The following is a 15,068-nucleotide window of genomic DNA, read 5'->3' on the forward strand; positions in this document are numbered from 1 at the left end:
GTTCGAGCCAGGGACCCCGAAGTACGCGTGCCAGATCCAAAGTCGGTAGTCGGCAACGGCCTCGAGTACAACGGTTGGGTGGGTGCCTTTGTGGCCGCTCGTGTAGGAACCCCTGGCCGCCAAAGTATTCGCTATGTGGAGAAATAGCGGTTTCCGCATGCGGAAACGGCGACGGAAATAGGTATCTCCCCAAATCGGGTTATCGCAGAAGTAGTCGCGTACTAACCGTGCGGCGGCTTCCTCCCGGTTCCGATTGATGTACTTCCGGGAGCGTCGTGGGGGTGGTGCGGCTTCCTCCGCCTCTCGTCGTCGATCTTCTTCGAGTGATTGTTCCATTAATTGACGCATTTGCTCAAAAGGATCCATTTGTTTGAGTTGATTGAAGATGGAAATTGGAGTGATAGAGAGGATTTGAGAGGAATAGATGTGTGTTTGTGTTTGAAATGAGTATGGAATAGAATTATTTATAGAGTAAAAAAATTAAAAATTTAAAAAATGAAAATAAATATTTAACGGTAATATTACCGTTTGAAAAAAAAAAAATTTTTTTTTTTATTAAAAATCGATTTTTTTAAAAAAAAAAATGAATTATTGCGTCATCAGTGACGACGCCCACTCGCGGGCCAGCGAGTGGGCGTCACGCACGCATGGGGACGTGCCACGTGTCTCGGGCGCGTGGCGAGACAGCTCGTCTCGTGTCTCTCCGAGACGAGCTACGCGACGAGCCGGTCGCGAGCTGGAGACGAGACGGCCGCTGCAATGCGTCTCGCGGGGGTCTCGTCTCTCCGAGACGAGACGCGAGCCCGGCGCGAGACGCGTTGTGGATGGTCTAAAAAAAGTTGAGTATTAAAAGAAATCGTCAAACACCAATCATGCCGGCTCAACTGTTAATTATCAATCTATATCGAGTGAAGTCATCGTGCCCAAAAACCACGCCGCGTTTTTCTTTTCTTTCCTGTTTCTTTTTTTTTATAATTTAGATTAGATATTTAGAATATATTTCTGTAACAGAGAATTAAAGCAAGTTTAATCATGTCTGAAAACTAGTTTTTTTTCACAATGAACTACATTGATCATTTAATTATTTAATTAATTACTCAAATTAAATTTGGATAAAATTAAATCTGTCAAATAATGGAAGTTCATGTGTTGAAATAGTAGTAGCAAATTTTAAATATAAATGCCGTTCATTAATTTTAGAATTCAACATTCACTTTTCATGATATTTTTACAAATGAAATATCTATATTTATATAGTTTCAAATTTCATTTTCATATTTTGGTGTATTTAAAAAAAACATTTTGCATGATATATTTCTCTGTCAAAAAATGTTGTTAAATGGGGGATTAAAATTTAAATATTGTGAATGTAATAATGAGATATAATTTATTCTAACTATGAAGAAATAATACGTTTATAAGGACTAATTTTGATAAGAAATTAAATGCATGATGAAAACGGCCGCCTTCTGATTATTTCCCAATTTCTTAAATAAATGATAGAGAAAATGAATAGTAATACTATAACTTTAGAAAACAGAGATATTCCGTATCCAGCCATCAAACTCTACTATACTCTCGTCATTTTTTGGATAAAAATGAATTATTTTGAATTTTTGTGTGTGAAAATTAGATACCAATTCATGGAGCTAGAAATTTTAAATAAAAATCGTTGGAAAATAATTTTTTTGTCGAATCTAGAAAATTAGATTCCAATTTATTTTATTGATCACCCAGGACCAGCTCTGAATAACTTCATCTCAATGGATTTAAGCCCAAAGCCATTTAAACTATTGAAGTATCATCATCATTTTACAAAATCTTACTACTCGCATGAAATTGCCTAGAAAATTTGGTTTGCCTAAGAAGTGAAGCTGAAACATATAGAAGATGTTAAATAGAAAGGATAATGTATATTGCACATACAGCACCAATATATTAAGTCTCACTAGCTAGCCACCGGCTGTTACTGTTTCCTCTTTCTTTTCGATTTATGCTCTGGCTCGACTTCGTCTGCCTTTTCGAGATTCTCACTTCGGCTCCACAGCAGCAACAACATTATGTCTAACTTACCTAGCCATGGCCCATGGCAGTTACTATTTCCTCTTCCTTTTGGACTTGCGCTCCGGCTCAACTTCGTCTGCCTTTTTTGATGAGCTTCTCACTTTGGCGCCTGCACTACAGCTCCACAATGCCCTCTCAACATCTGACGGTGTGAATACATCATCCGAACAAGACAGCTCCTGAAAATAATGTAGGACAGAGGTGATTACTCAGTGAGAATTTGAAGGTACAGACCATTTTAAGACAGAGAGTAACAACAATCAAAAGGAGACAATAAGTTGTCGTATGTCTTGAGAAGTCCTACTTGCTCAAGACAAATCACAAAATACCAATCGATACTGCCATTCGTAGTTCATCCAGATAGACTGTAAAATGGATCCACCTAGGTAGAAAGCCCACAACAGCAGAGCATTTGAAGTCATTGCATAGAAAACAAGCAACTCACCTTGCAACTATACACTATAAATAGCTTAGAAAAGCTTCCAAGGCTATCCATGAATTTACAAATCAATCACCTTGCAACGAGATACAAGAAGGAAAAAGGAAAAGTAAATTGGAAAGCATCAAGATTGCTGACATTACATTACTAGTTTAGCTCCAAATGGTCATGGAAGAATCAGTCTCGGACTAGGTAACGAGATTCGTCTCACATACTACTGCATATTAGTTACATCAGCAGAAAGTATTGGTATGACAAAATTAGATATTTGTATCCAAAGATTACATGTCTATATCTCAATATTAAGTCTACTAATTGATGGATATGAATGCTTCCATCACCAAAAGCAAATCCAGAAAGAGAAGTTAAACAATCTGAAATGAAATCAATCTGCTTCAACTACTAGGAACTCAATAGAATGTAAAGGTTGTTACATTAGGATCAGTTTTGTTAAGGCAAATAATAAAATTTACAAACAGCTTTTATTGAAGTATCCACTTTAGAACACATCATCTAAGAATCCTATTCTTAAATCAAACAAGATTTAAACAAACTATTGCAGAACCCTAACACAGCAGCATACAGTTAAAAGACACCATCAGCTCTAAACAGAGCATAAGATCCTTAATTTCAAAATTATGGCTCATATCCTATTCAAATCGTTGGATTACTGGAACTCGACAATCCAATTGCTGAGTAGGAGATGAAATATTATGCAACCATTTTGAATCAGAAAATCTTTGAATCAGAATATCTATGAATCACCAGTTAAAAACACAGAAACAAAAAAAGCAGCCAACCTTTGCCTTAGCTTGCACTTTTTCCACAAATGAGACATATGTCTTCAACGAATAATCCTTTGAGTTCCCAAGGACAGCCACCATTGCCTAATATTTCAGCATAATAAGAAACATTTGAATCAACAAACTATAATTCAATTGCATTTTCTCCATAATCTCAAACCCCACAAAAAGAATTTGATGAAACCATTCATACTTTCCATTTCCCCCAAATTAATTTAAAACCCCCAATTTTAATCCCTAAACCCTAGAAATGAAAAATAAAAATAAAACCACCAGAATACCTCATCGGACATGAAGGGGGCGACATCAGGCGCGTAGGCGGCCAGGACTGCGGAGGCGGTGGCGGGCCCCACGCCCTTGAGGACCGTCAAGGCCGAGATGGCCTTGGAAGCGTCAGGCAGGGCAGCAAAGGCCTTAGTGGAGGCATCGGTGACGACGGCGTCGGCGAGTGAGGAAACGAAGGAGAGCAAGCGCGGGCGCCACTTGCCGCGAGCCAGCTTCCACTCCATAAGGCTGGAGAGTTCGGCGGTGGTGATGTAGGGATTGGGGTCGCGCTGGTGGAGCAGAGCTGGAAGGTCCTTGCGGTAGAAATCGTCATGGGAAATGAGGTGGGGTTTCCCGAGGCTTTTGATTACGGAATCGTAGGAGAGGAGGGTTTCTCTCCAGAGAGCGGCGTCGGCGGATTTGAAGTCCATTGGCAGAGGCGGTGGAGCGTGGCCGAGATAGTTGGGTTGGGGAAGTTGGCGGGCAACACGAGATAATTATTTTTTAATTTCCTTAAACTTTTAAATTTTATCGGCAGAGTTGATTTTGTTTTAAAGTCCAAGAATATTTTTGGTTCACATTTGGTAGGTCAAATTATATCCCCAATGGACAAGTAGATTTTTTAAAAAAAACTAAAATTGGTCCTGAACATATAAATATTTTACGATTTTAACATTATCTTTTGAATCTCAAACAATTCAACTCGGATCACAATCGGTCCAAAGTTAACTATTCCATCAAATTTTAACGGTCAAGTTTTAAATCCCGATTTTGACCAAATATGCATGCAAGTAGTCGTTTTTATAGTTTATAATTTTAAGAATTACTACTTAATAATAAAATATTGGATACAAAATACTAGTACTAGTACTATTATCTCTTTGGATGATAACATTAAGAAATTAATCTAGTCATTTTTATCATTTGGTAATTCAAAAATTATAATAATCATAATAATAATAAAATAATAGTAATAGTAATAGTAATAGTAATAATAATAATAATAATAATAATAATTGAATGGGAATGACTATGATTATTTCATTTGATGATAATATTAAGAAATTATGTATATATAAATATATGTAGTCGTTTATATAATTTGAAATTTTAAAAATGATTTAATAATAAAATAATTGAATTGTTAGTGACTATGATTAAATTGTTGGATGATAACACTATGAAATTAAGTATAAATGCAAATAGTCTTTTTTATAACTTAGAATTATTTAATACTAATAAAATAATTGGTTGTGAAATACTATTACTAAATTGTTGGATGATAACACCAAGAAATTAAATATATATGCATGTAGTCGCTTTTATAACTTAGAATTTTAAGAATATTAATAATAAAATAATTAGATGCAAAATACTGATATTATTTTTTTTATAATAACACTAAGAAATTAGTATATATGACGCAGTCATTTTTATATTTAGAAATTTAAAAACTATTTAATAATAAAATAATTGGATGCGAATCAGTTTGATTATTTCGTTTGATAATAGCACTAGTTAAGAAATAAGTATAGATACATTAGTCGTTTTTATAACTTAGAATTTCAAAAATTATTTAATAATAAAATAATTGGATGCAAAATACTATAAATATTTATTTGGATGGTAACATTAAGAAATTGTGTATATATGCACAGTCATTTTCTATAATTTATAAATCTAAATATTATTTAATGCTAATAAATTAATTTGATGTGAATGACTATGATGATTTCGTTTAATGATAAAATTCAAAAATTAAATATATATGGATATAGTCGTTTTTATATTGAAATATAAAAATTACTATTTAACAATAAAATAATTTGACGTGAATACTATGATTATTTCATTTGATGGCAACAATAAGAAATTAAGTGAAATGAAAAAAATATCCACATTCTTGTTAATGGAAGAAGATATTATGCAACTAATGTATGGTATCTACATAATTGATTACTAAGATGGTAATTATCTCCTAAATCGGCTGAATGTGGTAATGATGATTATGGACATTTTAGTGTTTCCTAAATGATCATAGATGGTTAAATATGTAAAACATCAGATTAAATAATCATCATAAATTTATTGTAAATGTAAAATACCCAAAATATCCAATATTGTATACACAATTTTTGTTAATTTATCACTACCCTTACATTTTTCGTAGATAAATACTAATATTAAATTTAAAGGTTGCATCATGGTAAACTCAAACCGAGACATTTGACATCAAACATCAACCACTATTAACTTCTCTTCTTAAATATTGGCCGTGGGCTAGTTGGTGTTTAAAAGGCTAACTGAAGGCCCCCTTCGAAAATAAATTTCAAGAATTATACGAGCCCATCATAAATTCACGTAGTCGCATAATTCCATTTAATTTAATATACAAAGTGTAAAACTTAAAAAAAAAATACTAATATTCTTTTAAAACCTTTGTAAAATTATGGATTAATGTTAACCATACTTTTTGGGTGGCAGTCAACTTGAATTAGTATTATAAGTTCAGAATTTCTAGTAAAGAATATATTATATCAAGAAAATAGAGGGGATTGCAAAATTAGCACTTAGTATAACCATATTTTTTGGGGGTCGACGTTAACTAATTGTATTTTAATAATGTAATTTCTTGGGTTTTGGTAAGATAAGATTAATCTTCGAGCTCGTGGAGAGAGACTCAATCCCAAGATCTTGTCACATGACACTAACCAATTCATTATTACAATAATGATTTTAGTGTAATGCGTGGGCCGGGAATATTCGATAACTGTGTCCAAATTATAATATAGAAATAATGTGTCAAAAATATTGAATCTCTCCCCATTTGCTCATTTAAATATCTAATCAATCTTTATTTGAATTTTTAATCCAAAAGCATGTGGTGTGACAATTGAGTGACTCGGGTTTTGGGGTGTTGGGCTTTGAACATTAACAATATGCATGTTTATGAATTGAAAACTGTGTGTCCTACTAATCAAATACCAATAGAGATCTTTGCCTCATTATGCATTAAATTAGAGAACAATTTTGATATAAGCAACAACACATTGAGTCAAATGTTCATTATTTCTATGTGTATCCTTCAATGGAAGGGTCTATAAAATTTGTCACAAGTTTTATTTCTTCGTGTATGTTGAGCTCTATTTTATGAATGAAGCTTGCATTAATTAATAGTAATTCTTTTAATTAAATAAAATTAAAGAGCTACACGAACATAAAGGCATCTCGTCAGTTCAATTAGATCAAATATATTATTAGTTAGGGAAGCATCTAACGTTGATACATTGATTAATTAATTAACTATTCCAATAATTGGGTTTGAAGCCTATACAAATGCTGTTCACAATCTCACTCTGCATTACCAAGCTTTTGTCATCTTTAGGTCGCCAACCCAACAATAGTAAATAATCCCACTTCCTGAGGAATTTCCACTAATTTATGGACTAGTATTTGCTACTCAAAATAATATTATTAGTAATAATAATAACTAGTCCATTTTTTATATTACTAACAGTGTTATTTTAGTTGTTTAACGATATAGGGTTTTGGGCAATGTAAAACAACTAGTTGGAGTCTTGGAGTATAGAAAATGAAGATAAAATCTTTGGAATTTGATCAAAATGGTCAAGCATGGAAGTGGGCCCAGACTCACTTTTAGGGTGTCCACTATAGGGGGCGGACAACCCCCTCCCACCGCCGCCCCCCTTCTCGAACCGCCGCGCCGCCGCGTCAGCCGCGGCTACTGCAATAGACAGCCGCGGCTATAGCCCCACACCTTCTCTCTCTGCCACCCTCAGCCGCGTCCTCGCCCCGCACGCGGTGATTCCGCGTCCGCCGTCCCTCCCCTCACCCGCCGCGTCCACCCCCGCGGCGGACACCCTTCCCACTATAAGCCGCCCCGCTTCCGCCCCGCCATCGCCCCGCTCGCGGCTATAGCCGCGTCCACGTTATAGTGGACGCTCTTATTCATTTTTTACTCCCTGCTCTTTTCCAAGAACACAACACCCACATCCATACTCTTCCGCAAGGACATGTTCAAGGGTCCCACCATTCTATTATTCAATTTAAATAAAAACATTTCCACAATTTTAAAATGCATTAAAAATACCCGGAATACTATTACAAATTACTAAAAAATTAAAAATTAAATAATTAAAATCCTAAAAATTAAAAATTACATAATTAAAGTCCTAAAAATTAAAAATTACATAATTAAAATCCTAAAAATTAAAAATTACATAATTTAAATCCTAAAAATTAAAAATTAAATAATTAAATTCATAAAATTTAAAAACCCACTACTCGTGGCCGAATTTCGCCCAAATGTGTTTGATTAGGTCTTCTTGTAGCTCAATGTGGGTTCTGGTATCGCGCATTGTGTGTCTTGTTTCGATCCTCTCGTGCACCGTCGTATGCACACCTCGGCGTGGGGGAGACCTCGCGGTTGAGCTTCCGGCTTCATCCTCGTCGTAAAAGTTAGTCGCCCTCGGTCCTTCGTCAGCTATAATCATGTTGTGCAAGATAATACACGTGTACATGATATCGGCGATATTCTTAATGTACCACAACCGAGACGGGGTCTTCACAATGTTGAATCGGCCTTGAAGGACCCCAAAAGCTCTTTCGACGACTTTCCGAGCATACTCTTGAGGCTGCAAAAAAAGAATCCGTCTCGGGTCTTGCGGATTGCTGAACGACTTCACGAAAGTCGACCACCTTAGGTAGATACCATCGGCGAGATAGTAACCCATGTGGTATGGATTTCCGTTGACGGTGAAGTCGATCACCAGTGCTACACCATTCAAAACATCATTGAAGAGTGGTGAAGAATAGAGCACGTTCAAGTCGTTGTTGGATCCGGCAACACCGAAATATGCATGTCAAATCCATAGGCAGTAGTCGGCGACCGCTTCAAGGATAAGCGTTGGGCCGCCGCCTTTGTGACCGCTTAAGTGTTTTCCCCTCCAAGCATTCGGGTAATTCTTCCACTTCCAATGTATGCAGTCAATGCTACCAAGCATACCGAGAAAACCGTGAACTGTTTCGTGAAGATGAAGCAACTGTTGGCAATCTTCGGTGGTGGGTGCCTAAAGGAATTCCTCACCGAAAGCAGAACGAACGTCGTCGCAAAAATTTTTGAGGGATGTAGCGGTGATTTGATCTAGTTGGTCGAGGAGGAGGGGCGGGGGTAGCGGCGGCGACATAGGCTTCATAGGTGGCACGATATTGTTCATAGTATTCTTGTTCTTCGCGCTCCGCTTCCGCCATGATATCGGTGAAATCCATTTTTGAATTTTTTGAGAGGGTTTGAGTGAGAGAGGAAGATTGTAACACCCCTTACCCGGTAGGTAAACCCACTGAATAAGTGATGTCACGTTTCAGTATCGAAAACCCGTGCTAAAATTTTCCTTTTTCTTTTTAGCTTATAAACACAATTAAAATCTATTACATTTAAAAACTTAACATTTATCCAGCAGAAGGTTAAAGATTAAACTATTACACAACATGCCACAACTACTAAACCAAGTTGACCACCAGTGACTCACCAAAGATGCAAAGCTGCGTAACACCACTGACATAATATCGACTCTAACCTGCAGGGGGGGGGAAAAGAGGGGGAGTGAGCTCGAAAGCCCAGTAGCAATATCCAAACTACAGAATCCAACCCTCTCAGTTAAGACAAAAGTAACTATAATAACTACATTATTTCCTTTTTAATCTTTTGCTTGTTTTCATTTGAATTTCACGGATTTCCAAAATTACTTACAATCTCCTTATATCAAACTTATCTGTATTTTCGTCATACAATTTTTTTCATATATTCTTACTTATGTCTCTTCAGAGATTTCACAGATCATCATATATTAATTATTCTAACTTATGTCTCTTCAGAGATTTCACAGATTATCATATATTATTTCGTATCACATTTTTCTCCTTTTACCATTTATTTTCATATACAATTTTTCCGTGTTAATTACCCCGAGCGGGGACCGTTCAACATAATATATCATTTCCTCCGCGTGAAGACCAATCAACAATCATATCATATATCATATTTCACAAATCACATATCACATATCACAGATCATTATTCCCAAGTCATCAGATATTATTATATATATCACAGATCACAGATCCTTATTCACAAGTTATCAGATATTATTTTATATATCACAGATCACAGATCCTTATTCATAAGTCATTAGATATTATTTTATATATCACAGATTACATATTCTTATTCATAAGTCATCGGATATTATTTTATAATATCATATAGCACAGATTACAGATTACAGATCCTTTTATTCAGAAGTCATCAGATATTATTTTATCTTATCATATATCACAGATTACAGATTACTGATCATTTTATTCAGAAGTCATCAGATATTATTTTATCTTATCATATAGCCCCGATATCTACTTGGTTTCAGGCAGGGTACACGTACCAGATCAGAAACAGAATCAGATACAGACGCGGATTTTGCCCTCGAGAGGACTCCGCACAGACCACCCATAGGGTGCATATCAGATAATCAGACCACCCATGAGGGTGCAGACAGATAATCAGACCACCCATTAGGGTGCAGATCAGACAGATCAGATAGGGGCCCATCAGATAACAGACGATCATCGCTTCGGTTATCCAGAAGACGAGTGATCACAGAGAATGCAGCGCTGCTGTCCTATGGCATGCCAATTGTACCCAACACACATGACCAAGCAAACGGGACGTTTTATTTCATATTTTTCTTTCAAATCTCTTTTTCACATTTATTACATTTCCAAATATCCCTTTAGATAATCATTCTTATCGAATTCATCATTTAGTATATACTTTTATAACCTTACATATTATTCTTTTGTGTTCATTTTATTCAAGGTCTACCTATCAGATAACTTCTTTTTCATATACATTCAGATATCTTTTCATAATCTATTCAGACATATTTCACATATCAAATCATAAGCATATATAAGCACATTATTTAATTAACATCTCACATATAATCACATTATATCACACATCATCTCAACCGAGGGAATCAAAAACCATAGAGAGGATACGCTACCTCGCAGGCTTATGAATATAAGCCTATTTCACCTTCCTACCTTTCGCTATCTTCTAGGTCTATTCCTTTTGTGTCCAAAACGCACTATAGGCTCCTTCGCTCGATTTATTAGGTTTTACGCTATCGGATCGACGTTTCGACGGAAAATTAGAGATGTTCTCACTTGGGACCTCACGGTTTCTCCTTCCCCATGGTGGACGTTTTTTACTTAGAAAAATATGAGGAAGAAGAAGATAATTTTTATATTTAATGTAGTCTTCATCAATTATTTTATTATATGGAAATGGTTTTGCCATTTGGCACCTTTTTATTAAGCCACTTGTTATATAATTTGTCTAGAATTCTCTTTATATTTTCCCACTTAAAAAAATGAAGTCATCTCATGCCTAATACACTTAAAAAAACGTCACTTTTAGTATAGGACATTTAATTAGTTTAATTCATTTAGAAAGACCATGTTGCCCTTCTATCACGTTTCCTATACGAGCACCGATTTAATTCTAATTTCTTGCTCAATCTTACTCACATTACACTTATTTTGATCTCTAGATTCCATATACATTATTTTTCAATGGAAATTCCTAATATTTCTCGGCAATTTCGCCGAAAAACTCTAATCGGTGACTTTTCTAAAAAAACGTACTAAAACTCATTAAAACTCAATTCTTTGCTCACATATCCTTTCTAACACTTATTTAAAACTTATATTTCAGTATTCCATGATTTATTGAATTATCAGAATTTATTTTGTTATTTATTTTGAATTATTCGTCGAAAACCCTAATTTCGGCGATTTACAGCACCGGAAATTCACTTTTCCGTCTAAGGTGAGTTTTAGGGCATTACAAAGATGTACATGAGTTGTATGAAAAAATATGAATGAGAGATTTTATGAATTTATATGGTCTCATTTATTTCAGTCTTTGTACTCCGAGGTTGAAATGTGTGGCACATTATGTGTGACGCATGTCCTCATTCCATATATGCATTTAAACAATTTCCCCTTTTTAGCTTTGAATACTGAAAAATCAATTTCATCATTGTGCTTTTTGATTCCCGCACACTTCATGCAAATATGGATAAAAATTTATAACGGTTGTTTATACTTTCTCTATTTCATTATAAGCGAGCTATATTTTTGAAAAGTTTGATTCTAACTGAGTTATTTCTATATAAGTTACTTACTTTTTCCTTTTTTCTTTATGCTTTTTATTTTATTGATTTTTTTTATTTTATTCTATCTATTTTTATAGTATCTTTCTTACTTTATTTTCTCTTCATTTAACATGATAAATATTTTTTAAATTTTGATGCAAAAAAAAAACACTTTTAACTGTGGCGAAATGGAGGAGTATTACTATTACTCGTGATTCATCATATAAGATGACATATTCAAATTTTACATATTCAAATTTTAGGTGAATTAAAGATATGATTTTGCATACAGATTAAAAGAATAATTACACCATCTCTGTCTTAGAGCATCTCCAATGGCGGACGTCCGGTCGGACTTCCGGGACGTCCGCCATTGTAACTGATAAGGCTAATTTCATGCATGGGTCTAGGGATTTAATTCGTGATTTTACTAGGACTAACGCACGTTTTAAGCCAGGTGTGTGAAGGAATTCGCCAGGTCCAGGAAAGAAGACCAAAAAAATCACAAGGTCGAGGAACTGGCGATTTAGTGAACGATTATGAAGAGAATTGCTCGACGGAGGAAGCTCCAGAGTTGAAGGGTAGAATAGAGATTTCTACGAAGACTCAAGGGCTATGTCCGCATCTATAAAAGGCAGAAGCATGCAAGCTGGAGGGATCTTCCCGGGGGAGACCTCACCACAGCCTGTTGCTTAGTTCACTTTCCCACACACACACTTGATACTAGTTTTGAGGAGATCTCAGTTCGCACGTCCGGGTTTCATCTTAGCTTCCGAAATGGTGTAACACCGCTCTTGTTAGGAGCGAAGAAACAATTTATTTTCCGCTTTCCACATTTTGCTTACTCTGCCGAGCTTCGTTGTTCGAAGCTCGGTTCGCTGTTTTCACCGAATAGTTTCTGGTTTAAAAGCAAGTTTGATTTTCCGTCATGGCGATTGTGTTGATTTCTGGTTTGATCGTTTCGCTTATTGAGATTTTGGAGTTTTTAAATTGTCTGAGTTGGATGCGTTTCGCAGCTGTTTACTGAGTTATTGCAGGTTAATGGTCAGATCTGGGAGATTGGAGTTGGATTGTGGAAGAATTTTGGTTGGATTTGCTGGATTTGTTGGTTGTTGGGTTCGGATGTCTTGGATCCGGAGTGGATCAAGCATTCTGACGTGAATCTGAGTAGTTTCGATCTGATTTTCATGCTTAGTTTACGTGTTTTTCTTTCATTCCGTCTAGTGTACGCAGATCTGATGTGTTTCCGAGTTGCAGCAAGATAACGACGACCAAATCTCTATATTCTGTTCGAATCTCGCTTTTTGCTCTGTTTGTTCATCTGCAAGTTCAATTGGGTGGAGAATCCAAGCCCCTTGGCCTAGCGGTAAAGGGTGCTGGATACCGCGTCCATCCTGGAGGTCTCGAGTTCGAACCCTGGGTGGCGTAATTTGTCTTTCCTCCTTATTATAGGAGTTGATTTGTAATTTCCTCCTTCATATATATGATATAAATATATGAAGTTAATTTTTAAAAAAATAAAAAAAAAAAAAAGAAAAAAAGTTCAATTGGGTGGAGAAGATGCATTTTGCTGCGAGCTAGCGTCAGAGTTTGTTAATCTGCAGTTCTTTCCGTACTTGCCATTTTTGGAATTATGGTCCCCACTTTCAGTCATATTCTGTTTAGCTAGATTAGGTAGTTGTTTACACTGTCTAGGAAGTGGTTATGTTTCTTGTTGTCGAAGTCTGAATTTACAAGTTTAACATGTCCTAGGTCTAGCATTTACATTTTCTGCCTAGGTCTAGAGTTAGTTTAAAATTCTCAACCCTTTTGTTGCGTGGCAGCAGCCATTTGTCTGTCCAAAGTCTCTGAGCACTACTTTGCGAGTCCATCTCTGTGGGATCGACCCCACTTCCCTATACTAATTCATAGTATTCGGGTTGAGGGATTTATATTTTTTGAAGGGGAGTCGATGTGTGTCCAACGACCAAGCACTTTATGTTCTCTTAAGTTCCTAGACCTTGTGCTCTAGTGGATTTAAGGAGCGTGGTGTCTTGACCAAGCGCTTGCAGTGATCTATTTCTGTGCACACGCGATAAAAGAAGAAAATCCTCGTTTCAAATGGCGCCGTTGCCGGGGATGGATGGCGTACTTTGTGTTAGTGCCTAGAGTTTTTGGTGTGAATAATTTTAATTTACTTTTTCTTTCCGTTTTCTTTGTAGTACATGAGCAGGAGCTTCCACCGGAGTAACTCGTCTGGTTGGAAATACGATCAGTTCGTTTGGAAGATCAAGGATACAGCCTCCACTGTGACTACCAGATCAGGGTTCACGACGGGAGATCCGTTCCCGACTGAGTTTTTGAGTGACGAATCTTGGGAATCTTCAGGACGAACAGATCCGGAGTCCCCACCAGAATCGGAAACAGAGTCAGAAACAGGGGAGGAAGAGGAAGTTGAGATGGCACACGTAGCGGACCCAGATCCAGAAATAGGGTCACTAACGGCTCATCTCGATGGAGAACCAGCACACGCAATAGTGATGAACCCACGTCAGAGATCTATTGAGATCAAAACGAATGTGTTAGGTGTCTTGCCAACATTTTCTGGGCGAAGGAGTGAATGCCCGTACGAGTTTTTGAACGAGTTTAGCAAGTTATGTGGCATTCAAAGGAGGCCTAATGATGCGACAGAGGAGGACTATCGCTTGCGCGCGATTCCTTTCACTCTAAAGGGGGAGGCAAATACATGGTTGTTGAGATTACCCCCGGATTCTATCCGCACCTGGAGGGACTTTAAATTGGAGTTCCTAGATTACTTCTTTCCATCCAACAAGACGAACGCTCTGAAGAAGGAGATAGTGGAATGCAAGCAGGATTACGATGAGTCATTGAGCCAATACTGGTCAAGGTTCAAGGGATTGCTGGACGCATGCCCGAATCATCGGATGATAGAGGCAGAGACCTACTCTCTGTTTTATGAAGGGGCAACTCCCGAGTCTAAGGATTTGATGAACTCCTCGAGCGGGGGGAATTTTACAAGAAAGAGAGGAAGTGAGGCAAGAGAGATTTTGGGAAGATTAATCGACGCCAAGAAGGCGTATGACAGTACGAGGAATGCTGTGAGAAAAGGCTCTGTGAATGCATTGAGGGAGCAGGAGGATGACAAAGTTGAAGCAATGATTGATAGGCTGGAGAAAGCCTTGCTGAATGCTATCGAAAAAACTAATACAGCCGCACCAAGGGAAACTGCTAAGTTGTTAGGTCCAGTAGATAATCAACTCC

The 15,068-nt window shown here is 36.8% G+C and overlaps 1 protein-coding gene across 1 annotated transcript; it reads right to left on the reverse strand.

The window, feature by feature from the left end:
* Positions 1-1,875: 1,875 nt before the first annotated feature.
* Positions 1,876-4,096, reverse strand: LOC121802232. Its single transcript, XM_042201852.1, has 3 exons — positions 3,588-4,096; positions 3,304-3,390; positions 1,876-2,243 (listed from the first exon to the last, which is right to left on the reverse strand). The coding sequence occupies exons 1-3, from the start codon at positions 3,999-4,001 to the stop codon at positions 2,097-2,099; spliced, it is 648 nt and encodes a 215-aa protein (XP_042057786.1). The 5' UTR covers positions 4,002-4,096; the 3' UTR covers positions 1,876-2,096.
* Positions 4,097-15,068: the final 10,972 nt, after the last annotated feature.

This window comes from Salvia splendens, chromosome 5 (genome assembly GCF_004379255.2).
Source record: "Salvia splendens isolate huo1 chromosome 5, SspV2, whole genome shotgun sequence".
In the NCBI taxonomy this organism is placed as follows: Eukaryota; Viridiplantae; Streptophyta; class Magnoliopsida; order Lamiales; family Lamiaceae; genus Salvia; species Salvia splendens.